At 51.1% G+C, this 26228-nt stretch overlaps 1 protein-coding gene across 2 annotated transcripts in view; it reads left to right on the top strand.

Annotated features, from left to right (window-relative positions):
• Sufu (SUFU negative regulator of hedgehog signaling) overlaps positions 1–26025 on the top strand; it is a 92585-nt gene extending 66560 nt beyond the window's left edge. For both annotated transcript variants that reach the window (XM_052184520.1, XM_052184511.1), the window contains exons 9-12: positions 13201–13335; positions 15074–15212; positions 22901–22969; positions 25396–26025. In XM_052184520.1, the coding sequence (XP_052040480.1) occupies positions 13201–13335; positions 15074–15212; positions 22901–22969; positions 25396–25485 (433 nt within the window). In that variant the 3' untranslated portion in view covers positions 25486–26025. The remainder of the gene's footprint in view (positions 1–13200; positions 13336–15073; positions 15213–22900; positions 22970–25395) is intronic.
• The last annotated feature ends 203 nt before the right edge of the window (positions 26026–26228 follow it).

The raw sequence follows: 26228 nt of genomic DNA, 5'->3' as shown, positions 1-26228 counted from the left end.
TGAGAGAGAAGGCTCTTGAGGAGTCAGAGGGCCTTTCAGAAGCAAGCAAGCTTAGCATCACTACTTAGCCAGGCCTCTTATCTGTCTAGAATAGCACCAGAAGTTTGTAAGGATGTTCCCCCTTAAGTTCCTGAAGAACGAATTCTCCTGTTGTGATTTTTTTTTGGGGGGGGGGGTTTCGAGACAGGGTTTCTCTGTATAGCCCTGGCTGTCCTGGAACTCACTCTGTAGACCAGGCTGGCCTCGAACTCAGAAATCCGCCTGCCTCTGCCTCCCAGAGTGCTGGGATTACAGGCATGCGCCACCACTGCCCGGCTCCTGTTGTGATATTACCTTTGTAAGATTCCCACATAACACACATACACACTCCTTCCTTCTTTCTATCTGTCAATCAATCAATCTGTCTGTCTGTCTGTCTGTTTACTTATTTATTCTTATTTATTTATTTCTGTTTAAGATGGGGGTCTTTGTAGCCCAGGCTGGCCTGGAACTTACAGGTAACCAATAGCACAGGCTGGCCTAAACTCAGGGCGGTGCTTCTTCCTCTGCCTTTTGAGTAGTGCAGCTGCGGGTAAGCGCCCCAGACTTGCTCTCCTCTCACCTCTGTATTGGTCTCTGCTCCCGTCTGTTTGCCCTCTGGATGGGGGCACTTCACTGGCCCTCACTCCACCTCATCCCATCTCAGGCTGGGGAGTTGTTCTTTTTTGTTGTTGTTGTTGTTGTTTTGTTTTGTTTTGTTTTGTTTTGTTTTGTTTTTTGAGACAGGGTTTCTCTGTGTAGTCCTGGCTGTCCTGGAACTCACTCTGTAGACCAGGCTGGCCTCGAACTCAGAAATCCGCGTGCCTCTGCCTCCCAAGTGCTGGGATTACAGGCGTGTGCCACCACACCCTGCTGGGGAGTTGTTCTTTAGAGAAGACTGTTTTGTTCTGCTCAGCCTATGGTGTCCATGCAGTGTAATTAGAAGAAGCTATCTGGTTTCATCTACTGTGCCAGTGGATTTGGGTGAAGGAAGGTGAGTCCCCCTGGGAAGGCAGCTGGTCGCCGTGGTACTTTGTCCGTAGGACAGTTTGGATGACCCCACTCTCAGGGTTGTGTGTTAGGGAAGTAGACAGCCTGGAGCCTCTCCGTCACAGTGGCTTCACTCACAGTTCGGATACTGGCAAAGCAGTCGGTTTTGCACTGGAAAGAAAGAGCCCAGCTTCAGGGCTGAGAGTGGAGAGGCCAGGGCCTCCCCTCCACTGCTCCTGGAACAGGGCCTTTGTTTTGGCTTCTTCACTGTGAACCAGGTTGTCATGCTAACTGTCTATACTGCCTTGCTCAGAGCCACATCTGAGAGGGCAAAGGGAGCAAGTCCAACAGATCTGACATGGGTCAACAGATGTTGGGACTCTGGTCTTTGCCCCACTTCTACAAAGAGACCAAACAGCGGCCATCACTCAAGGTTCCTGGCTGGTGCTGTGAGTCTAGGTGCAGACGCTGCATCCCCTCCCGTGAGTTGCACAATCGGGAATATTTTTATCATCCATCCTTGATCTTCAGTGTCACCCAACACTTCAGCAGTGAGTCACTTCTGCAGGGAAGGGAAGGGGAGGTTCAAAGGTGAGAGCTGAAGGAAGGAACTGACTCAGTCTCTCAGAGAAAGGAAAGCCAGGGCCTTGGGGTAGAATGGGCTCAGCCCAGCGAGACCACAGGGGTCCTGGCCTTGCCACCCAAGCCAGAGGGGCCGCGCTAGGGTGGAGTCAGTGGAGGATCTTCCGGAGCTTCAGGCCGTGTGTGTGTGTCTGTGTGTGTGTGTGTGTGTGTGTGTGTGTGTGTGTGCGCGCGCACGTGTTACTCACAGTGTGACATGGCCTGTGCTTTCCTCCCTCACACCCTTTCCCAGGCCTGCCCTGAAGGGAGGCCTACGAGTGGCTCTTTCTCTGGAAAGTTGAGAGCTTCTGTCAGCAATCAGAAAGCAATAGGAGTAATCTCCCAGGCAAAAAGCCGAAGCCAGCGCTGGAGCTGGGCGCTGCCAGGCAATTGTACTTCACCTCTGATTTGTCACCAAGCCCAGTGTCCTGCTTCCAGGTGTCCCCAAGGAGAAGGTCTCAAGTCATGTGTCCAGTGTAGACGTCATGACTGTCACAGGATGAGGACTGCGGCTGGCAGGAATTTCAGCTGCTCAGTTCTTCTTCCCGCCCTTGTCGCCATGGATAGAAAATAGCCGGTGCTGCCCCGGTGAGTGTGAAGAAGCTAAGACCTTCCCAGAGTGCAGAGGAATAGAGATTAGGTTCTGACGGTCTGCTGTGATGGCAGGGTGACTGGAACATGTGCCACACACCACCCAGGACTGGAAATCATGAGGCTTATCTTTACTCTGGGAGGGAAGGGTGTGCTGGGCTATGTGGAAAGTCACCTTACCCAGTGAGAAGGGTAAATACAGACTGTGTTATACAGACAGGTGGTAGTGACAGAGGGATGGAGAATTCGGCCTACGTCTGAATTGTCAAGCTATAGTCACTGCTTGATCTTTTGGCAAAGATCAAGTATAACCATTCTACATACCCACCCTCTGTGCTCTGACACAGGCAGAACCCTAGGCTGGAGAGGTCCTGAGGCTGAGTAGATATTATATATCACCTGTGGGGGACTGCTGTTTGCCCACTTCACACAGTAGAGATTTATTAGTATAGAGTCAAGCCAGGGCATGCTAGTGCATGCCTCCAAGCCCAGAACATGCAGCAGAGGCAGGAAGAGTGCTGCAAGTTTGAGAAAGCCTGGTCTACATAGGGAGTTTCAGGCCAGCCAGGGCTACGTAGACACTGTGTCAAAATCAATGAATCAGCCCCTCTAGAATCAAGGCACTAGGAATAAGCACCAGTCAGTGTTTGAACTGGGGTCCTTTGCTTGAAGAGCCACATCTCTTTTCCACTGTGTACACCTGCGAATGGAGACAGAGCGGAACATACTTGGAATCCCAGCAGGTGCATAGTGAGGCAGAACAGTCTAAAGTTCTAGACTGGAATAGGTAGGTAGGTAGATAGATAGATAGATAGATAGATAGATAGATAGATACCCTATTTGATAAAATAAAAAATAAGCAGGATATGGTAGCACATGCCTTTAATCTCATCACTCAAGAGGCAGCAGCAGGTAGATCTCTGTGGGTTCAGTGCTAGCCTGATACACATAGTAAGCATGGTCACGGGGCTACATAGAGAAACCCTGTCTCCAAGAAACAATAAAAAGCCAGGAAGTGGTAGCACTCCTGTACTACCACTTAAAATGTGTGTGTGTGTGTGTGTGTGTGTGTGTGTGTGTGTGAGAGAGAGAGAGAGAGAGGGGGGGGGAAGGAGAGAGAGGGAGAGAGGGAGAGTATTCCAGTACTCAGGAGGCAGAGGCAGGCAGATCTCTGGGTTCCAGGTAGCCTGGTCTATAGAACAATCTCCAAGACAGCCAAGCTTTGTCTCAAAAAACAAAACAAAACAAAAAAAACCCAAAAACATCATGATGATGATGATGATGATGATGATGATGAGTAGGCAAAGGCATTTGCTCCCAAGTTGAGTTGGATCCCTGAGAGCCACACAGTGGAAGGCGAGAATCAGCTCTTACAAGTTGTCCTCTGGCCAGGCAGTGGTGACGCATGCCTGTAATCCCAGCACTCTGGGAGGCAGAGGCAGGCGGATTTCTGAGTTTGAGGCCAGCCTGGTCTACAGAGTGAGTTCCAGGACAGCCAGGGCTACACAGAGAAACCCTGTCTCGAAAAACCAAAAAAAAAAAAAAAAAAAAAAAAAGGCCTTTTTTGGCCTCCACATATTATACACATAGTATACATACATATATACATACATACATACATACATACATACATACATACATACATTCAGGCAAACCCATATCACATAAAATGTCAAAAAAATTGCTGAACTGTGGTGATGTACATCTTTAGTCCCAGAACTCTAGAGGCAGAATCAGGCAGATCTCTGAGTTTGAGACCAGCCTAGTCTACTGAGCAAGTTTCAGGACAACCAGGGCTACACAACAAGATCCTGTCTTTAAAAAAGATAAAAAATAAAAGAAAGGGGGGAAAAAAACCATAGAGATCCCTTTAGCTCGTGAGGAAGATGAACCTATGAATTTGAGGCCAGCCTGGTCTTTATAGCAAGCTCCAAGCCAACCAGAATTACATAGACCTTGTCTCCCTACCACTTAAAATGTGTGTGTGTGTGTGTGTGTGTGTGTGTGTGTGTGTGAGAGAGAGAGAGACAGAGAGACAGAGACAGAGACCTATGAAATGGCTCAGCTGGTAAAGCTGCTGTTTCTAAGCCTGGCAACACAAGTTCAATCCCAAGCCATGGTAGAAGGAGAGACGTGACTTTTGCAAACTGTCCTCTGACCTCCACACAGGGGCACATGCAGCAAGCACATGACACACATACAATAGAAGGATGGATGGATGGATTTAATTAGAAGAATAAATAAACTTAATTAGAACAATATCAGGATAGGGCAGTAGATTAGTCAGTACAGTACTTGCTGACTGAATCTGAGGACCTGTGTTCAGATCCCCCATCACACAAATAAAAAGCCAGGCATACTCCACATCCTGAGCTCCAGCCCTGGGTAGCAGGAGCAGGCAGATCCCTAGAGCACACTGACCTTCTAGTGTAGCCAGACTTGTGAGCTCCAGGTTCAAAAGACCCAGTATCAAAAATTAAAGTGAACTGAGTTCTGTTTTTGGGACCCACGTGGTAGAAGGAAGGAACCAGTTACTGGGAGTTGTCTTCTGACCTCTACAATGTTTCATGACCCATGTGAACATATGCATATATGTAGTATGTATGTATGCATACTCAAATAAAAGTGTAAAGCACTTTTTAAAAAAGTAGGCCAGGTATGGTAGAATACACCTTTAATTAGAGTACTCAGGAAGCAGAGGCAGTCTCTAATAGTTCAAGGCCAGCCTGCTATACATAGTGAGTTCCAAGACAGCCAGGATGAGACAGTGAGACCTTGTCAAAAATAAATAAATAAAATTAAAGCAGAAGTGGCTGGAGAGATAGCTTAGTGGCCAAGAACACATACTGTTCTTTCAGAGGGACGGTGCTCAGTTCTCAACAGCCATGTCAGAAGGTTCACAGCCCCTAGAGCTCTAGAGGCTCTGTGCCCTCTCCTGGCCTCACATGCACATACCCACAAAGACATGGACATATTGTAAATAGAATAAATCTTAAAAGAAAAAAACAGGCTACACAAGCCTGTATTCTCAGCACCAGGGAGGCTCTAATCAACGGCTCCAGCCAATCCCTGTAGCTGAATCAGAAAACTCTGACATTTGAGACCTGTCTCAAAAACAAGGTGACTAGTGACTGAGAAAGGCTTCTGACCTCTGGCCTGCCTATATGCACACACACAATACACATTTCTATCAAGCCAGACGTGGTCGGTCATGCTTATGATCCTAGCACTGGGAGGGTGAGGCAGGAGGACTGGTCTGGGTTTAGGGTCAGTGTAGGTTACAGAGTCAAGGAAGAGAGCAGAACCCTCCGCACGGATTTTCTCTGGCAGTACACTGAAACTGGAAGATGCAGAAGGCCAGCTAACAGTGTTGTCTCTGAGGGGAACCTGGAGTACTAGGAACTATGTTAGTGAGCCTTGTAGTTAGGACCATTTGACTCTAAGCTGTAGAAGAAACAGCCTGCTGACACCTACCTATAATCTCGGCAGCTGCAACGGGAAGCCGGGGGACGTTAACCAAGGTAGTTATGAGTTGAAGGCCGTCTGGGCCTATAGTGGTAAGATTCCCATCTCAAAAAAACAAAACAAAACACGAAACAGAACAAAACCAAAAGGAGGAAGAGGAGGAGGGAGGAAGGGAGGAAGGGAGGGAGGGAAGAAGGAAGGAAGAGTGTCTGTGAGCTGTTACAGCCTGCCTGCCCTTGGAAAGGCTTAAGACACATTCCAGGTAGAGACACTCATGTCCTAGAGGTGAGCATGTCCTAGAGGTGACCAGCTTCCCTGGTGTCTGGATGAGGTGTGGTGAGCAGAGAACTCTCTGATAGCCCTTCAGGAGTGTGGGACTCAGTGTGGACCTAGCTGGCAAGCAGTGAGGACGTAGGCTGGCATGGCCTTAGAAGGAAGAGGCTGGGCTGGGCAGAGCTCAGGACGGGGAAACCCAGAGTCCTCTCAGATGGCACCAGGCCTCTATCCCCAGAGGCATCCTCAGAGCCTCAGGGGATTTTGATGTTCAGTGAAAATGGAGTTCTTGACAGGTTCAAAAATGCTAGCTTACAAAAATGAAACCAGTTGGTTTTCCTCTGTAGTCCTTTGTCCAAAATGCCGGCATTCTGTGAACCACTGATCTGAGAAGTGGCTTATTAAATCTAGCCTTGACGTATCTATTTTTCTAGAAGCATCTCTTAAATTTTTGAGAAGCACAGTCTTGTATTCCAGGGAGGCAGTTCTCTTAAGAGCTCAGGGAAACCAGGGGCTAGCCTAGGCTGCATAGGTCGCTCCAGGCCAAGCTTGCCTACACAGTTCTAAAGTTGCTCACTGCTGGAGTGATAGCCACGTGCTACTTAGGCCAACTTTTAAAGATGGTTTAAAGTGTGTGGATAGCTCTGCCTGAGTCCGTGTGCCCACAGAGTGCAGGAGAGCAGCCAGTTCCCTGGAACTGGAGTTAGAGGCTGAGAACCCAAACCTTCTTTGGGAACCACCGAGCAAGCGTCTCCCAGCCCCATATGGGGCCGACCCTTCCTAAGGGTGCCTGGGGACCTGAACTCTGGTCAGCACAGCATGTTACCAGCCAAGCCATTTCCCCATCCCTGAGGTGGGAGATTTTTAAAATGGTTTAGCTGGCATCAGAAAGAGCTGAAGTGTTGCCTCAGCGTTTATGTGCACATTGCATGTACACTGGGGCTTGTTCCTTAAGGTCTCTGGCTTTCCATTTCTTCATCTTTTGTTTGTTTGTTTTGTGTTTTGTTTTTTGTTTTTCGAGACAGGGTTTCTCTGTGTAGCCCTAGCTGTCCTAGAACTCACTCTGTAGACCAGGCTGGCCTCCAACTCAGAAATCTCCCTCCCAAGTGCTGGGATTAAAGGCGTGCGCCACCACCGCCCAGCTCCATTTCTTCAACCTTAAGGTGAGGGAAATAACTCCTATTTATAGGGTTATTATGAAAATGAAAGGAAGTGATATATATGAAGAGCTTAGCACAGGCTGAAGCACCATTGCCTGTACTCAGTAAGAGATATCTGTGCCTCAGCGAGACGGCTCTTGGTAAGAATTGGCTGTGCGAAGAACCCAGGTAGAAGTGGAAGGAGAGGCCTGACTCCACAGCAGCCTTTTGGCCTGCACGTGTGCACCAAGGTAGCCACACACACCCCAATAAGAATTTTATAAAACAAGTGACATCTCAGTATTATTATGAACAGTTCCCTGAAAATCCAAAGGAAGTATGGTATCTCTAGATACCAGTGTAGGTATGTAGAGAATTAAATGCATACTTCAGGTTTTATAAAAGAATTTGAACAGTATCTGGGCAGAGAGGTGTTATTACACCACTCCAGCTGTAATTAGCAGGACCAAGAAGAGCTAAACTTTTCTGGGCATAATGGCTACTCTGGGGACAGAAACAGATGGCTCTCTGAGTGTGAAGAGTGAGTTCTAGGACAGCCAGAGCTACAGAGAGAAACTCTGTCCTGAAAGACTGGGGTTGGGGGGCAAACATAAAACCAGCTGGAATTCAAGGGCTGGGTCTTGAAAGCAATTGTGGCTGGCATAAAGGACTGGTTTGGAGCCAAAAACCTAGGGCTTACTGTTTGGACAGAGGAAACTAAGCAGGGACAGAGGAGGCACTGTGCACTGGAGCTGGATTCCATGCCCATCGCAAATGAAATGCGATGCGATGAAATGAAATGCTGTCAACTTAGGAAGGCCCACACAGGGCAGAAGCCAAGCTCCACATCTCTGACCCCAGAACACCAGAAGAATTAGCAGATAAAAGTCATGATCGTCTGGGGGTGGTGGAGGAGATGGGCACCAGCAGACTGGAGGCAGAGAAGTCCAGGCTGCTGAGAGCAGCTTGCCTTCTGGACCAGCAAGCTTGTTACCCTCAGTAAAATCTAGACCGGATTATTCAGCAAGGAACCTTGACTGCTCTTGGAGAAGCAGCCCCAGGAGATGGAGTCAGGCTTCTAAGTGCCAGTGTGTCCGCTGAGATGAGAGACATGCTGGGCCTTGCCTAGGTAGCTTCAGCCAGACATCTTGGGTATGCTCTAGACATTATTACAAGCAAGATGGAACTGTCCAGAGTGTGCAGGAGGGTGATAGGAAAGGTGGATTTATTTGTAATTGGTTGGATGAGCATACCCAAAAAGCAGTGTTGTGAATCTGTCTGTCCAGGTCTGTTCTCAATTTAATCAAAAACTGGACTGAAAATATTGATAGTAGGATGGTCGTTTATGTCGGTCGATGATGTGAGGTCTGGAATGAACGTGGAGATGATGGTGCCTTTGGGGTCCAAAATTAGCCGTACCACCTGCAGCTCTAGCCAGATGATGGAGTAGTCTGTTCTTACTGTCACATAATCCACAGGATGCTGGACAGCTCAGGAGAGGATAACTTGGGGAAGAGAACTTGAATAAGATGGCACTGACAGAGTGCTGTAAGAGTTGGTAGTAAGATGAGGTTACAGAGAAAGACAATTTGATGACAGTTTTAATAGAAATAAACTGCCCCAGACAAGAGCAGTCACAGAGCCTCTGAGGTTTGCATTGCCTAGACCACATACTGTATTTATTTCCACACATGCCACTTCCCTTCCGGACATGACTCTAACTAACCCAGGGGAGGGGGGCTGGAACTGATGGAGGATTTCAGAACCTTGTCAAGAATGTAGCAGAAAGTTGGGGCCATGTAGCCAAGAAAAAGAGGCTGTTGATGGGATGCAAAAGCTGCCTTAGGGATGCAAAAGGCTACCTGCGAGAGAGTGATTCAACCAACTGAGCTGCTTAAAGCCCCCTGGATTGAGACTTGCAGGGAGGCAGAGTGCGAGGGGAACTGGCCACTCTCTCCCTGGGGGAAGCAAAAGCCTTGAGAGGGTCCTTGCCTTTAATCTGGTCTTCCCACCATTTAATCCTAGTCTACCTTTTAAGACCCTTGCCCAGCAGGGAACTAACCTGGCCAGAGGCAGCTGAATCCTGGGTCCAAGATAAGAGCAAACAAGTTTCTATTAGCCATCAGAGCCAGCACCAGTCTTTCAGGAGGGTCCAAGAAGCCCTATAGCACCCGTGCACTGCTAGCTGCCTCCTCAGACACATCTTGTTTAAGTATGACACTAGCCCTACTGTTACTTATTTCTTTGTGGGAGTGTTGCAACTTAGGGAAACAGTGACGCCCTATAAATATAGCACATGATGCCACACCTGGAATCCCAGCAATCCAGAAACTGAGTCAGGAGGAGAGCTAGCTATATGTGTTCAAGACCAGCCTGAGAGTTGAAGGGGGGCTGTTGGGATACTGCAGCAGATAGTAGCACTTACCACAAAGCTGAAAGGCCTGAGTTCGATTCCCAGGCTCCACATGGTAGGAGAGTGATAGGTTATTTCTCTGCTATGAAAGGAACCAACGCAAACCAGATTAGATTAGATTAAAGGCAGGTTGGGAAGCTGCTCTTGGGCAAGTTGGCTGGCCCCAAGGATTAAGGCCAGGAATTTGGCATGGGGAGAGGGGGTGTGGGGAAGAAAAAGAGAAAGGGTGCACTCACAGAGAGATGAGAAGGAAAAGCGAGACCAAAGTGGATTATATAGAGAAAAGCCTCTGGGGGAAGGACAGCCGAGCTCCTGGGCTGCAAAGTTCAGGGTTGGGAGCAGGGAGTGCCTGGTAAGGCCTGAGGGATGCTGGGAGAAACTGAAGGCCAGGTCTGAAACCTAACGGAGAGAAATTGCCCTCTGATCTCTGTGCACACGTACATATATACACACATATATACACGATAGATAAACAAATCATAAAATTAAAAAGAAGAAACAACCACCCTGGGCTACATGGCAAAACATCTCAAAAAAGGAAAGAGAAAGGTCATTTGCCAAGGTAACCTAGAATGTGAGCCTACGACGTGCCTCCCAGAGTGTCCTCATGGTCCCATGTCCCCTAGGCCTTCCCAGAGGCCCCTCTCCTTCCCAGCCCCCCAGCCCCGGTAGCTCTGTCTTCTTTCACTGTGGAGAAAGCCCAGCTGAAGAATCAGGCCATGCCGCCCGGCATACTGCTTACTTTTTCATGACTAAGATTAATCTGACAACCATGCAAACCTGTGTCGGCTGCAGATTTAATACCTTGCCCAGCCCACACAAATAATTCATGCTTCTGCATCGATGTCCAGAAAAAAAACAAATCAGCAAAAAGCGGGGCTCCAGCGAGTGTGAAGCGCCGCCTTCCCATTGAGCTGCGTGCCGGAAATACCCAGGCGCCAGGAGTGCAGATCCAGCATTTTGAGATTTTTTTTTTCTTAAAAGATTAAAGTATGTTTTCTCAAATGATTGAAGGTTGGTGGGAGGTGTAAATGTGGGCACTTGTCGCATTAATTCCTCAGATGATTAAGCTCTTTGCCGCGTCTTTAAAGCTGTTTGCAGTTGGGTTTGATGTCCTCGTTCTGGGTGAGTGTGTTGTGGCAGTTACCAAGGTGACTTTAGCTGACTTTCAACAATTTATTTTTCCCTCCAGCTTGAGACTCTCTAGCCCTGTGTGCTATGTGACTCTTCTCTACCAGCCCCCACCCTACCTCCTGAGGCGATTCATCAGCATTTTTTGCCTGGCCCACTGAGGCTGGAATGCTCCAGAAGGTCCCACCCCAGTGAGCCAGGCCTCAACCCAGTGAGCAGCCTGGTGGCATAGAATAGGAAAGCCTGTTATCAGATAAGAGTACCATCCTGGCTCTGCTGCTCCCCTCACTCAGTGGGGTTCAGGGCGGGGCTCAGTGGTAAACATTTGCCTAGCATTCACAAAACTCTGAGTTTCAGCCTCAGCATTCCCCAAAATAAAACTGCTGTAACTCTGGGTTATCTGTGCTCACTTTATTTATAAGAGGGCTAAGTGAGTTTCTGTGCTTGCTGGGAGGACCCAGCGATGAACGCATGCATCTAAAAGAAAGCCTGACTCGAGGAAGCCCTCGGTTCCACGTGGTTGCTGTTCCTGTGTTCTGCTCTTGTTTGAGCCCAGGCCACCCCCATGTCACCTCTGAACCCATCAGTAGTGCTGAATGAGTTGTGGAGCTGCTCTCCTTGGCAGGCAGGAAGAGAAGGAGGGGGTCAGAAGTCCACAGTCACAAGCTGGCCTGCCATACTCAGGCGCTTTGCTTGACCTTGGAGATGTTTTCCTTTTGAAAAGGAAAGAGGTAAATTAAACAGGTTGAGTTTCTTTCCAATCTTGAAATACTGTGACCTCGTGACCAGGGCTTGTCTCCTTCACCGTTCTTGTGGGAAGTGCTTGCCAAGGGAAAGGCAGTTCCCAAGGCAGCTTTGGGAGCCACAGGAAGGCTGCCTTGGTGACAGAGGAGCCATCTGGGGGTGGGTCCCGGGAGGAGCCAACCAGCAGAGCTGAGGTGCCCAGCAGCTGGGGTGAGGGGGCTGAGTGACTGACTGCCTTGCTGCCAGTGCTGGCCTCAGGCTTCCCGGGAGGGGTCTGTCTGCCTGTCAGGTGCACCTTTGGCTGTGAGCCCCTGTGCTCACACTCCCTTTGTAAGTTGAGGCCTGCTCCTGGGTGGCTGTCCAGCTCAGACATCCTGCGTATCTCCTGCCTGCTGCTTGAATGATTTAAAAACAAAATGAATGCTCGGGGCCTGGTATTTTGCTAGACACTTGAAGGATTGTTCTGGGTTTCCCAACCCAGACCAGAGTCCCACCTTTTGAATCCATGGATGACCATCTTGTCCTGCTGGGCTAGATTGCAGAAGTCAGTCAGGATAGCTAAATTTGAAACACACAACACTTAGAATAACAGGAGCCCCAGCAGGCCAGCTGTGGGATGAGCTCTTAGTGGGGGGCTTAGCTGGAGGGGACCTGAGAGACAATGGCAGTTTAGTGTAGCCAAGGTCACTGTCAGCACAGATCTAATTCAGGGGTTACACAGGCACCACACACATGTACACACACACCACACCACATACACACATTGTTAGCATTTCTTCTAGGCTCCACCCCACAGTTACCTGGCAACAGCTAGGTATGCCTGACTCTCTAAAAGGGTTGCTTGCCCCTCCTCACTCTCTTGCTCTCTTCCCCTCTGCCCCCTCTGTCCCTTCTCTACCTATTGCCCTCCCCTCAGCCTCTACTTTTCTCTCTCTCTCTCTGTCTCTGTCTCTGTCTCTACTATCCTCTTAACTCCCCTCCCCATGCCTAAATAAACTTACCCATCAGCATAGAATGACTGGTCCCTCCGAGGGAAGGGCTGCCTCAGCATGGGCCCGCAGAGGCACCTCCTTCTACCTCACTGCCCCTCTACCAAGCATATTCCTGGTTCTTCTTTTTTATAAAACACAACGCACATACCACACCACATTCACACACACCACACCACACACACCACACTACATTACACATATACCACATACACACACACACACACCACAGTGAAGCTCAGATGAGTATCACCTAGGCACAGGCATCTGACTGACTCCCACAGCCTGACATTCACCATTCAGCAAAGACTGTGCTGCTCCCTGTCCTCGCTTATGTTACCGCCTTGCAGTACTCCTGTGCAGGAGTGGGCTCACTCAGAACCAGCGTCAGCCAGCCTGCCTTGAGCTGCCATCCCGTGACACCTTAGAGAGCTAAGCGCCTCTCTGGCTTCAAGGCAGGGGAAAGGCTCCTTAGAGCGCCTGTTGATTTCATGGGCAAAACAAGCAACTTTAGTGTGCTGTGAACTTGGGTGTGTTGTTGGGTGACTAGAACCTGAGTGACTTCAGACCAGACGCCAGCTCCACCTCTTCATTGGCTGTGCAGCCTGGGCACTCAGCTCCGCCCCTCCATCCCAGTGTGCCCACCTCACGGGCACCAGGGGTGGAGCCAGCCACTGAGAACTTCTTGGCATCATGCTGGCCTGGCTAGTGCTTCGAGAAGGTGGTCGTTACTGGAGTTAACAAGCACCCTAGTTGTTGACCCGGAACTCGACCAGAAATCCCATTTGCTCGTCCTCATGTTTTTCCCCGTGTGCTTGCTTCACAGGAGCCGCAAGGACAGCTTGGGCAGCGACAGCTCCTCAGCCGTTATCCCCCACGAGCTGATCCGCACCCGGCAGCTGGAGAGCGTGCATCTAAAATTTAACCAGGAGTCAGGAGCCCTCATCCCTCTCTGCCTGAGGTGAGCTGGGATAGCACATTCCACATTAGCCGCAGAACCCTGCAGGCCTCAGAGCCTCCACACTCATCCCAACATAGCTTTGGGCTAGCCATCTTAACCAAACAGGTTATCTGTGAGCATGTGATACCCAAGCAGTGTCCAGGGCTGGGGTGGAAGACAGCCACTCAGACAGCCTGTGCTCGGCCTGTGTGGAAGCTGGCGATTCTGTGTCATAGGCCCTGCAGTGTCTTCCCCATCTAAGCCTCTGGGCTGTGCAGGCAGTTGAGAAGTCTTCAAGCAGTAGCAAGGCCAGGTGGCCGTGCAGTTCATTCCTAGAGAGAGATTGTTTTGTATCTTTTGAATTGGTCTGTCATCTGAGGTTTGTTTGTTTATTGAGGCAGGGTCTCACTATGTAGCCCAGGCTGGCCTTAAACTCACAGAGAGCCTCTGTTTTTGAGTGCTTAGATTGAAGGTGTGTACCCTACATAGAGCTTTCTTATCATCTGCTTCTCTAAGAAGTTTCCAAGTCAGACGCCATGGGGACTAGATGCTGAGAACTCTCACGTGTGGAGGAAGTATCCTTCTTGGGGTTCAGTGGCCCAAGAGAGTCTGGGATGGCCCTGCCACCATAGGTCAGGAGTGAGAGCACTCTGACAGGTTAGGTTCTGCATCCTCCTGCTTGATGCTTGCCCAGGCAAGACACTTGGTTCTTTACAAAAACCTGTGACCAATCCCGCAGACTCCGTGAGTGGCTGGAAGCTCAGCTGTGTCTCTTCTGCTGCTGTGAGAGTCAGCAGCTGCCCTGTGGACAGAACTCCACTCTGCTCAGAACTGCACTGGGCTGGATCTTGTGGCTGCCCTCTTCCAAACACTGTGGAGTTCCAGCCGCCCTTAGCAAGCTGAGGAAGCAACACGAATCCTTCTAAATTTGAGGGGACAAGGCCTGGGAAGACGTCCCCAGGAGCCAGGAGAGGTGGGGGTAGGAGTTGAGTTTAGCCAGCCTTAGCCCACTGCCCTGAGCAGCAGGGCAAAGGTAGCAGGTGGTCTGGGTGAGGTGGGCCTGCCGGGCAGCGCCGGGCTCCAGCTGTTACCTCCTAGCAGCTTCTTGGGCACAGGCCTGGGCTTTGAGCCTGGGGAAGGGTTTATCTGAAGCAGGCAGAGAATGCAGAGCCAATTTTTTTCTCCTTCAGTGCTTGGTATCCTACCTGTCAGTTGCCACTGGCTACCATCCTCCAATGTCCAGACTGGGGACTAGCGGTGACTTCTTGCAGTGACCCTGCTTGGCTCAGATTTTTTTGTTTTTGTGTTTTTAAAGATTTGCTTTTGCCTCTAGAATAACTGCTTAAATGTTACAGAAGAACCCAGAACAAAAGGAAGATTGTTCAGGGTACCCAAGCATCCCTCTGGGAGACATGAGTCCTTTACTTTGGGCATGACGCTGAGCACATGGTTAACCTCCCTCTCTGGCCTTGTTGGTCTTTCCTTCCTGAGGAGCTCTGAGCTCTGATCTAGGATGTCCACTGGCAGAAGCTAAAGGAAGGATGCTTTAGTGAGTTGCTGGTGGCAGCCTCTCACTATCATCCTACAATGAGCATGTTTGGTTAAAGTCCCCTGTTAGCAGACAGGACAGGTGGGTGGGCCATCATGAGGGCACCGGCCAGGCATTCCATCTCAGGGACCATTGCTCTGTCGCCCCAGCACCATGGCTAGGGACTGCTCTAGGCCCGGATCCCCACCGTCTCCATATTCCCATCCCCAGGGGCAGACTCCTGCATGGCCGGCACTTCACCTACAAGAGTATCACAGGGGACATGGCCATCACATTTGTGTCTACGGGAGTGGAAGGTGCCTTTGCCACTGAGGAGCACCCGTACGCAGCTCACGGACCCTGGTTACAAGTGAGAAGCAGCCTTCTTCCTTCTTCTTTTCTTCCCTTGCTGCCTACCGTCCCTCCCTGGACATCTCCTATAGCTTCCATGCCGAGCTGGGTTCTGCCTCTTGGATACAGAGGTTGTGAGTATGGGCGCTGCTGTCCTCACAGCGGCAGGGCACTTCCTGGCCATTGGTGGAACTGCTGGTCAGTGACAATGGGAACCCAGGTGTGAGAAGTAGGGAACTTCCCATACTCTGGGAAATCAAGACCAAAAATGGAGCGTGGCATGTGGCAACCTCACCGGAATGTGAGGAAGTGAATGCTGACCAGAGTGGGCGGGCAGGTCCCGAGCCGAGCTTCCCACTCATCAGCCAGGTGCTCCCTTGACTCCTGACAGAGACCACTGAACAGAACCTGACGGCGTGCCCAGAGCACTCAGTTCTTCCGTTCTTCTCTTGGAGCAAGGACCACAGCTGATGTCAAGCACAGTACTTGGGGCCCAGGTCTCTCAGGCTTATAGCCTGGTCCGCCATACTCTTTATTTTTTTATTTTTTTATTTTTTTGGATTTTGACTTTTGGCCTTTGGCCTTTGGCCTTTGGCTTTTGGCTTATTGGCTATGCTTATGTACGGGAAAATTAATTTACCTACCTTTCATAAAAATATCAGGAAAGGAAATCAAGGCTAGATATGTTGATATACAATTTTAGTCCCAGCACTTGGGAAGCAGAGATGCGGATCTATGGATTTGAGGCCAGAAAGCAAGTAGGAATTACAGTAAAAAGGCAAAGAATTACACTGGCTTCGTGGGTAGCCCAGTCTGGGGTCTGCACTATTCTTAATACGGGTATGATTTTGTCTGTGTATGTCTGCTTGCAGCTGAGCCTTCCTTCCTCAGAGCAACCTCCTCCCTGCCCCCCACAGGTCCTATCCCTTAATTAAAACAAACAGTAAACAAAGGAGACCAGCTACTCTTCTCAAACTAAGCCCAGAGGTAGAAATGGAAGCTAGTGCTTTAGGGATATTGTGTTCCATAAATTATCTTGCCTTTTTCCACTGTTGTTATTACATTGTTTCATAACAAAATTACTTTGAACCATAAAGTTATAAATACATTTTAAAAGTCCCACTTGGTAACGTTAGATTTGGTCTGTGTAGTGTTGGTAGTTACTGTAGCAAAAGCTCTGAAGTGTAACATTTGAAATGAGCCCAGCACTAATAGGAAAGCCCTCCCACACCCCACTTCCACCCCAACCCTGCCCTAGGCTGCCACCCTGCTCTGCTGACCACCAACCGGAGGATGCAGGGAACGAGAGCCCACAGATCATTATTCCAGTACGGAGATGCTGTGCCAGCAGGCCTTAGCAGAGTGCTGTTGTGGCTCATTTGTGTATACATTGCTGTTGTGTATACATTTGTGTATACATTGCTGTTGTGGCTCATTTGTGTAGACATTGGCAGCTCAAGCACATTGTGAGGAGGGAATTAGGGACTGGGGTCTTCCTAGATTAAAGACGAGTCTCTGCCCTTTTGTTCTGTCACCCTTCTAAGAACATCTTCTGGCTGAGGGCCAGGACGGGTCTGTATCTCTGGTTTTCAGCTGCTCAGGAACCTAGGCCCCAGGAAACTCAGCAGATGTCTGGCAGCCCCTCAGTTTTCTGGAAGGAAGCCGCCTGCACCCCACCCAGTTCTCAAGCTCCTAATCCCCAGGCTGCTGGTGTTCCCACTCTTGGCACTACCGACCCACTGCCCCTCCGCCTCCCTTCCCCGCCCCGCCACAGACAGCCCCTCAATGAGTTGGGCCCTTCCATACTCCCAGCACATGGGTCCCCTCCCGTGGGCTGTTGCCTGGGGAACCAGGGAGCGGTGGGAACGAGTTGCTGGCCTCGGCATGTTTCAATCAAGTTGCTGTGGAAGAGCTGCTTAATCAAAGGCCTGTTATGGGCTCATTAGTGTGGTCCACCACGGGCCGCCCCTCAAGAGAACCCTGGGAAGGCTGGCTTAGGTCCCGCCCTCCAGGCAGGCACCCTTGATCACTAAGGGGTTTCTCAGGCTCTTTGCAAGGAGCCCTGGGAAACTCTCCATCTGACCTGCCCCAGTCAGCCCGGTTCTCTCAGTGAAGCCAACACCCACATCAGCCTTCCTCCCCTCCTGAGAGCATCAGCGTTTTCTGCTTCTGACCGCCAGCCTGACTTTTCCTTCAGGGTCCTGCCTCTGTGGTCACAGGCAGCTCCCAGGCTTGTGGGAACTAGGCTTGCAATGACTTATGGGCCTCTAGGTTGCTTCTAAAGGGCCAGCTGTCTCCTCGGGAATCTATCAAACTTCTGGAACCCTGGGGTTCCCTCTCAAAGTCACAGATCAAACCCCACGATGCCAAGGAAGGGCCCAGGCCTGTGCTGCTCTTCACAGTGCTCTTCCTGCCACTCCTGGGGTCCACAGGGCCTCCTTGAGCCTCTGAGCCCAGACCTGAGAGCAGGCAGAAGGGTGGAGGCAGCCGGGTGCAGCAGGCATGGGTGCAGAGACCCAGCCCGCTGTCCTCTGGCTGCCTGAACTGTCCCTGTAAGTCACAGCTGGAGTGGAGGGCCAGGGAGACTGGCTTGCATCAGCCTTCAGGAGCCTCCAAAGGGCGGGCGCACCCCCAGCTTGGCGGCTTGTTCTGGCTGCCAGCCTAGGGAAAGCAAGGCAAAGGCACCCTTCTTCCCAGTGCCGGGAAAGGGGGACTGAAAGGACAAGAGGAGGGGAGGGAGCCAGAGCCTTCTCAGAGCTGGTGGCATGGCCTCATCCCCAACTGCCACCTCAGGGGACCCAGGGCACTAAAGATGGCAGGTCATGTCACCCTTAAGATTATAGTCTGTAAACCAAGTCCAGAGCTTCGTGAAAAGCTGGACAGGCCAGTGTCCTTTCCTAGCCCGGCACCCCTTCCCAGGGGCTGTGGCATGCTTCTCCCTCGGCCTGTTGACTCTGAGTTGTCAGTCTTCTGAGCAGAGCCCCGCCCAGAGCTGAGTCAGTTCCACAGCAGTTCTTAGCCAGAGGGATCTGAAGGAGAGACACTTTGGTCCCAGAGGTCACAGAAAGGTCATATGACCAAACATTGAGATTATTTTTTTTAGGCTTTGCAATGCTTTCTCAGCTGTGTGGTGTCTGATCGCTCACCCAGGTGGGGCCCTTAGTCCCAGCCACTCCCTAGCAGCCCAATGGGAGGTCCTGCTTAGGAGAAGACTCCTCACAGCTGTTCCCAGTGGGAAAGCTCTGCTGAACTCTATCCCAGCCCAGGAACAGGCTCCCCAGATTCCTACAGCCAAGGTCCCATGTTCTTCTATCTGCGTGCATCCCCGTGCACACCTTTGGATGTGTGTAGAAGCCAACCTGGGAGTCCCCAGCCTAGACCCCGGCACTCCTTTTCTGGTACCTGGCTATACCTGCTCTCCTTTGGAGATCTTGCCTTGAGCTGTCTCTTTGTTCAGTCCAGTGCCCAGTAAGTTTTAGAGCAAACTGTAATTCCCTCCTGGGTGGACAGAGCAGGAGTCTGAGCCTGCTTCTGGCCACCAAAGCCAACTTCTCACCACCCACCCAGAGCAGGAAATGAGTGACTGTCCCCACAGCTCACAGGCACATGGCTCTGCCCCTCCCAGCATGGGAGTGTCTGTAGGCTGTTTTCTGGCCAAGGTCTGCCCGTGTGGGGAAGGGGAGCCGCTGACAGGAGCCCGTGCTAGTCTCTCCCTCACAGCCATCGCGGTTGCCAGAGTTGCTCCTTGGCAGGCCTTGCCTCTGTAAAGAGCACATTTCCTTCCTGGAGAAGAGGAAAGGGAGGGAAAGAAAGCCAGGCTTGCTGGGAAGCAGAACAACGTGTCAACACAAGGAGCAAACAAGGCCCAAGACAAAGTGTGGATTGTCATCGTACCGAGGGAAGGAATGGGCACTGTCAGCCACTTAGAAAGCCCGTTGACCGCAGACTGGAATGAGTGTCAGATTTGTAGCAGTCCAGCCTCTGCCTGCAGCACAGCGGGCCTGCCCAGGGCAGGCACCGACAAAAGATCACTTTTCAGGTTCCTTTTTGGAACTTGCTGGAACCTGGAGAATTGAGAGGTTGTTGACAATCCTTTCTCACCACCAGTGAGCCAGGTTGTCTGACTGCACCGCAAAGGTCCAGTGATATGAGCCCACTGGAGTGAGTTCTGAGCTTCGGCTCCAAACTCTCCAGCTAACTGCGCTCACAATCAACCAGTGGGCGAGCTGCAGCCAGCAGCTGTTAGTTTGTACTTTTCACAGCCCTCTCCTCTGGGCTCTCCCTAGCATTTCCTCCCATTGCCATCTCTTGGGTACCTTGTAAAAATGCAGGTTTCACTCATTGCCTTGGGTAGACTGTTGTAGAGAGCATGTGGCCCAGCATCAGTGTTCTCAATTGGTCCAGGGCCCTTCCTCTCTCCTTAGAGGGTCTACTCTCTCCAAGGACTATTTGGGCATAAACCTCAGTGCTTTGTCCTGGTTCTTCCTAGAAGCATAAGAGCTTGTAGGTTTGTCATTGCTGCTGATATTTCTAGACTAGAGGAACTGTTAAAATCAGAATAAGGTGTGGTGCTGTAGGCCTTTAATCCCAGTGCTTGAGAGGCAGAAGCAAGAGGATCTCTGAGAGTTTGAGGCTAGGCTGGCTTACAAAAGAAGTTCCGAGACAGCCAGGACTAGAGAGACTCTTTCTCAAAACAAGTATGGACTCTGGCCAGCGAGATGGCTTGGGGGTACATAGGAAGCCTTCTCTCCAGTTAGCCAGCATGCTTTTTGATTTGTTGTTAGTAGCTGTGTGTCTGTGATACTCAGGTTCCAGCCCTGTTAAAATGAGAAGATATACTCCTGGCTGGGTTGAGGGTGCTGTTCTTCTGGGTCACTGGTAAAAGCTACCATTACCTCCCCCATCAGAAAGAGGTGAGCTCTGAGTGCACACACCTTTAGAGTTGACACACCTTCCGCAAACAGGAAAAGAGCATGCTCTGTCACCACCAGGTAGGCGCTGTTCTGAAGTCAGGAAGACCGTCTTCCTTCTCCACACCCAGTCATCTGCACATTGAGAACTAGAGTCACCTCCCTTGGAAACCCACAGCAGGACTCAAGGAAGAGATAGATACAGGTTAACACTTAGCACAGGTTCCTGCATATAAGGCAGAGACTGCTGTAACGCTGCTCTGCTCGAGGCTCCTGTTACTGTGGCAGAGGCTGGCTACTCTAAGCAGACAGTGCACTTCAGGAGCTCCAGGCCCTAGCCCTGCTCGGGCTTTTCCCACAGTGGCATCACAACGGCGAGTCTGTTCCCAGGGAGGGCTCCCAGGAGTGCTCCATCATAGCTGTCTATCTCCAGTATCCTGTTGATAAGATCTGTTAACATTCTCAGCTCCAGCTCTGAAATATACAAAGAACAGGGCCTGTTTGTTCAGTCCAAGCTTCTAAGGTTTAACTCCCAAAGGAAATTAAATCAGGTGCCTGGAGCTATGACAGTCTGTCGTGTTTCTGTGCAGAGAATGTCACCCTTAATATTATGTGGATCTCATGTATAATTTTTTCCCTTTAATTCTTTTAAAGCAATGTGGTTTCCAGCAGAAACCAGCAAATCTTGAAAAGTGAAAATGAAGGCACCGCTAGGGTTTCTCCCTGGCTGGGGGTCTTGTCACCTCCTCCCCCAGCAGAGTACAAAATGAAGTCCACACACAGAGGAGCCACACTTAGTGGCAGCTCTGCTGAAAGCCTCCATAACTCACCAGTTCTAGACCTTTGACAGAGGGACTGGCTTAGGACTTGATTATTGGTGGCCTTACCTTTCTTGTTGAAAAACACCCTTGGGAGCCTTCTTGGGTGGCCGCTGTTCTTGGAACCCTCCCCCACCCCATGCTACCCCAGCCCAACAGTCCAGCCCTAGTTACCATTCCAACAGAGGGCCCCTCCTCCAGACTATTTGAGGGTTAGGAATGAGCCCTGGAGTCACTGTAACATAACTGGGTTTGAGGGATGCTTGTGTTTGTGCTAGCATTTGCAGAGATGGCAACAAGCCCCGGAAATGCCAAAAATATGAATGTGACTTTATATTACTCAAGCAACTGGTGATAACCAGTGGAGAAACTTGGCTTGGGGGAGGGGACCCATGGGATTAGAGGAGCGCTCAGGCTCCAGGAAGGAAGGCCAGGTGTGACTGGATATGGCCTAGGACCAGAAAGTGCCAGATAGACTGACTGGAAAGAGCCAGTCAACCCCCTCTGGGGATCTTGGAGGAGGAAAAGAAATGAGTAACTTGGATGGATAATCTCCTGGACTGTTGGCGCTCTCTCTCTCTCTCCCCTCCTCTCCTTTTCTCCCTCCCTCCCTCCCTCCCTTCTTCCCTTCCCCCTCTTTATTCCTGGTCCTTGCTATTTGGCCCTGTTCCTCTAAGGGAGCTGCTAGTTGAGTGGGAGCCAGGCTTGCGTGTCCTGGGAGACAATATGAGTCAGTGTCCTCCACCTCAGTGTCCAAGGCATCAAGTTTCAGGCCAAGACAGGACTGGGATATGGTCTTACTTTGGCCCACAGGGCAGGTGCCATAACCTCTCGGTGCCTTAGTTTCTCCATCTGGAAGGAGACTGGAAGAGATAAGAAGCGAGCAGTCAGCATGGTGTCTGCTCTGGGCTTCCTTGTGTCTCCTGTCCTGCAGGCCCCTTCGCCCCTCTCTGCCCTGCTTCCTTCCTTTTTCCTTTGCTGCCTCACTTTATCTCATGGGAACTTCTGCCCACCCTCACAGTGGAGCAACTCCTACCGGAAATTTAACAGGGATTTTCTCAAATTTTTGATTCACCAGCTTCTGAGAGGGAGAGTTTCCCTGCAAGGACCCCTTCACTTTCGTTTGCACAAGGTCTGCCACAAGAGAGATGGAGAGGCCCTGTGCACAGGGCAGCGAGGGTGGAGGGGCAAGGCGAAAAGAACATGGAGGAGCTTGAGAAAGCTCGCTTAGGGCGGAGGAGGACAGTCACTCCAGCCAGGTGGGGGGGCAACAGGCATCAGAATAAAGCAGCAGCCAGTGGAGGTAGGAGAGTACCCCAGAAGTCTAGAAGTGCATAGCTGCCACCCAGGGCCGCTGGAGCAGCCCTGACAGACAGTGCTGCAGTTGCAACGGGACCCTGAGAGACCGATTACCTCTGGGAACAGCCAGGCAGGCTCTCATTTTCCAAGGCTCAGGGGTTTTGGTCTTTTTGTCCAGTTGTTACCTGCTTCTTTGCCTCCAGTGGTAGAGATGGAGTCCAGGTCTTGTGCTCCACCACTGGAGTACATTTCAGTCCCACACAGGGCTTGTACTCCAGAGTCAGACGGATTGCTTTTGCCCTACCTGGTTGGGAGAAGGGGGTGGGAACATGTGAGCTTGACCAGGCAGAGAGACCTTGACAAGAGCTGTCCCGGCTCTCAGCTTTCCCACCTTCCTCTGCCGCCCTGCGGCCCACCTTCCAGACGCCATCCCTTTTTCCATGGCCTCCACCCTGCCTCTCTGCCCTCCTCTAGCCAGTGTCCCAAGCAAGTGGGGAGGGGCCGGGGAGGCACTTGCTGAGTGTGGTCTTTTCTGAAAACCTCAAGTACTTCTTCCCTCTGTCCCTAGAACTAATCAGTGGGTCGTCCCTCCACAGCTAGAAGAAACACCCCTTTGCAATGGACAAAAAAGACTGTAAAAAATAAATAAATAAAAACCTGTCTTTTGCTTTCTTTTCCAGATTCTGTTGACAGAAGAGTTTGTAGAAAAAATGTTGGAGGACTTAGAAGATCTAACTTCTCCAGAGGAAGTGAGCCTATTTCATTTCTCTGGATATCAGTGGATAGAGGATTCCTGGGCAAAAGAGCATGGACGTGTGTGTGTGTGTGTGTGTGTCTGTGTGTGTGTCTGTGTGTGTGTCTGTGTGTGTGTCTGTGTGTGTGTCTGTGTGTCTGTGTCTGTGTGTGTGTCTGTGTGTGTGTGTGTGTGTGTGTCTGTGTGTGTGTGTGTGTTCACCCAGCTGTGGACTGAAGTACAGGGATAATCTGGAGAGGAGCCCCTGAGAATGTTAAATGACTTTATTTTTCTTGTGTTTCATGGACCACCCCCGCCCAGCCCCTGCCCTTGTGAGGACACCCAGCACACTGAATGACCAGCTCTTGAGAACCTCATTGAAGAAGTAGCCAGGGCCTTCAGGCCCGAGTTCTCCCCAGCCCCTGCTGTTCCCTGGCAGATTCTAAACAGAAAGCCATGTCTGCTGCCAGAGAACATTCCACTGGGGAGTTCTAGTGGGCAGGAGGGGACTCCTGCTCTTGCCTTGGGCCACCCAAGCGCCACAGTCCCTTCCTTCTCCAGCTATAGCTTGCCTCTCTCAGCCTCCTCCTGGGTAGCTCAGTCTGAGGAGCTGGCAGGCCAGGTGGGGTTACTTCTCTCCTTGGCTCCTTCTCTGGAGTACAGGACCGGAGTCCATAATCCCTTTTGTTTTTTTTCCTTGTTCCTGGCCTCCTCATTTGCAGGGACTTACCTCATCTTGGAAAGTCCCTTCTCCTCCTGCTGTCTCCTATAACCAGCACCCAGGCAGCGGGCAGGCAGGCCTTCCTGCCCCTCCCCCATCCGTGGGGTAGTGGGATCCATAGTTAAGCTTCCCAGCCTGAGGGACCTTCTGGCCCTCCCTCCCCCACCTGTGGCCAAGACTGCCCCTTCCCTTCCATTGCCCTAATGTGCTTGAGGCAAAGCACCTCACCTCCCAGACAGACAGAAACTCCTCAGAACTGTCACCCCAGAGAGCCATGCCCTCCCTCCCTTCCCTGCCCCAGGGATCCAGCTTGATTCATTCATTCATTTGCATAGTCCAAGGTTATCAAGTACCCACTGTGTGCCAGCCAGTCATCCCTACAAGTCACTGCTTCAGAGGCCTAGCTCCCTGATTCGGTCAGGACAAAGCCAGCTACCCAGAAGTGCTTCCGGAGAGGTCTTGTCACACTGCAGTGGCCTTATGCCAAACTGCTGCTTTGAGCTTGGGTGTTGAGTGGGCGGGAGGAGGAGGATCATCCAGGCAGGAGAGACAGGAGCCAAGGGGAGCTTAGGAAAGTAGGTCACGAAAAATGACTTCTTCTGCCTCTTTCCTGCCCAGAGGCTATCCCCACACCCTGCCCCAGGCTCCACTTTGTCCTGGGTCTACAGTCCCCCAAGAGAGAAAAGGCAAGGGGCAGCCAGGCAGGAAGTGTCTGTGTGTCCAGCCCAGCTTCAGGCAGGCCGGAAGATGATTCTCTCCTGCTGTTCCTGGCTCTGACTTCCAGCCTAGCCCAGAGACTATGGGCAGAGCTCCTGCACCAAGTCAGGGAGGATCTGTTGAGCACCAGCTGTGTCCTGGGCTCCTTACAGGGTTCTAGAATCCAGAAGGAACAAGAAGTCAGCTTCTCCTCTCCCAAAGACCCCAGGTGAGGGAGAGAAACAAAATTACAGTAGTCATTGATTTCTAGTTTGGAAGACCTTTGCTCTCCTCTGGGATCACTCTGAACGGAAGCAAGGTGACAGGGGCAGTGGGTAGTGAAGAAGTTTCCTTCTGAGAATGCACAGAGACCACCTTCATCCTGTACTTTCCCAGCAGGGTCACATTTTGGGTCTGATTTGAGGGCTGAACAGGTTCTTTCTTGCGGACCCTTTGACAAAGCTATGGAGGACAGATTCTAGACTCAGAAAGAGTCTATGGCAATGAGACCTTTCCAGTACTATCTGCTCTGCTGGCCTCCGGCCCCAGGGAACAGATTCCTTACATGATTTTGGCTCCTTACATGAGAAGGCAGAACCAAGGCAAAGAGCAGGAAAGCATCTACACAGAGAGCCAAAGCCTGCCGGGTGGGGCTGGCGCACGCCTGTAATCCCAGCACTTGGGAGGCAGAGGCAGGCAGATTTCTGAGTTCGAGGCCAGCCTGGTCTACAGAGTGAGTTCCAGGACAGCCAGGGCTACACAGAGAAACCCTGTCTCGAAAAACCAAAAAAAAAAAAAAAAAAAAGGAGCCAAAGCCTGCCTTCTGCAGCCTGCAAGTTACTGGCAGTGTGAGAGGAAAGGAGGGCCTGGACCAGCCGCACACACGCACACACCCTGAGTCTAGCCTTTGAGAAGTCTCGGTAGTCTGTCTTGGCCCCAGCAGCCTAGGGACAGGGTGTGGGCCAGCATGCCACCTCACTCCAGACACTCTTAGAAGGCAGCTAACCACTCTGCTCTCTTCACAGTTTAAACTTCCCAAAGAGTACAGCTGGCCTGAGAAGAAACTCAAGGTGTCGATCCTCCCCGACGTGGTGTTCGACAGCCCCCTGCACTAGCCTGGGCTCCGCCCTGCCGGGCTGCTCCGAGAAACTTCCAGTGTGACAGCCTGTAACGGAGATACCCATGAATAAAAGGGCAAGTGTGGGGATGACTGCAAAGTGCCACGCCCATCGAGGCCCCGCCTACCTCAGGCCCAGGGTCCTCACCCTAGCAGCCAAGCCCATGTGACCAGGCCCCTGTCCAACATGCCAATGAGCGGGTAAGGGTGCACCTGCAAACCCTCCTCACCCACCTGCTGCTGCCCCAGGTTTCACTGATGAGCTCCTGGGGTAGGACATCCTGCCATACAGCCTGCTATGCAGAACATACATGAGGACACACTGCCTGTCAGCCCCAGCGAGCATTTCCTCAGTCAGGATGCTCCACCTGCGGAATGATTGTTTTTTTTCTTGTGAAAACCGATGGTATTTTTATTGCTCAGCAAAAATGGTTCGGAAGCCATGTATATAGTGATCTTTAAACAGGACTTATTCCTAGATGAACTTTACTGTCCTTTTAGACAAGGGTCTGGGGGCCCTGCTCCCCCGCCCCCGATCCCTCATACCCTCTTCCTGAAAACATGCTTGGTGCTGCCTGCCAAGTCTGGACCCTGGAGGAAGCTGGAGACAGCTGACATACTCCATGAAGCCCTGTGTACAGATGTGCTGTGTACAGATGTGCTGTGGCCTGGAAGGCATGCCATTGCCTTCCAAGTAGAGTAGGCTTCAGTAAGTCTCGGGGGCTCTAGGGACTCGAGGAC

Source organism: Apodemus sylvaticus, chromosome 1, assembly GCF_947179515.1.
Source record: "Apodemus sylvaticus chromosome 1, mApoSyl1.1, whole genome shotgun sequence".
NCBI lineage: Eukaryota > Metazoa > Chordata > Mammalia > Rodentia > Muridae > Apodemus > Apodemus sylvaticus.
Note: the sequence above shows the minus strand (reverse complement) of the source record. Positions and strands in the feature narration are given on the sequence as shown.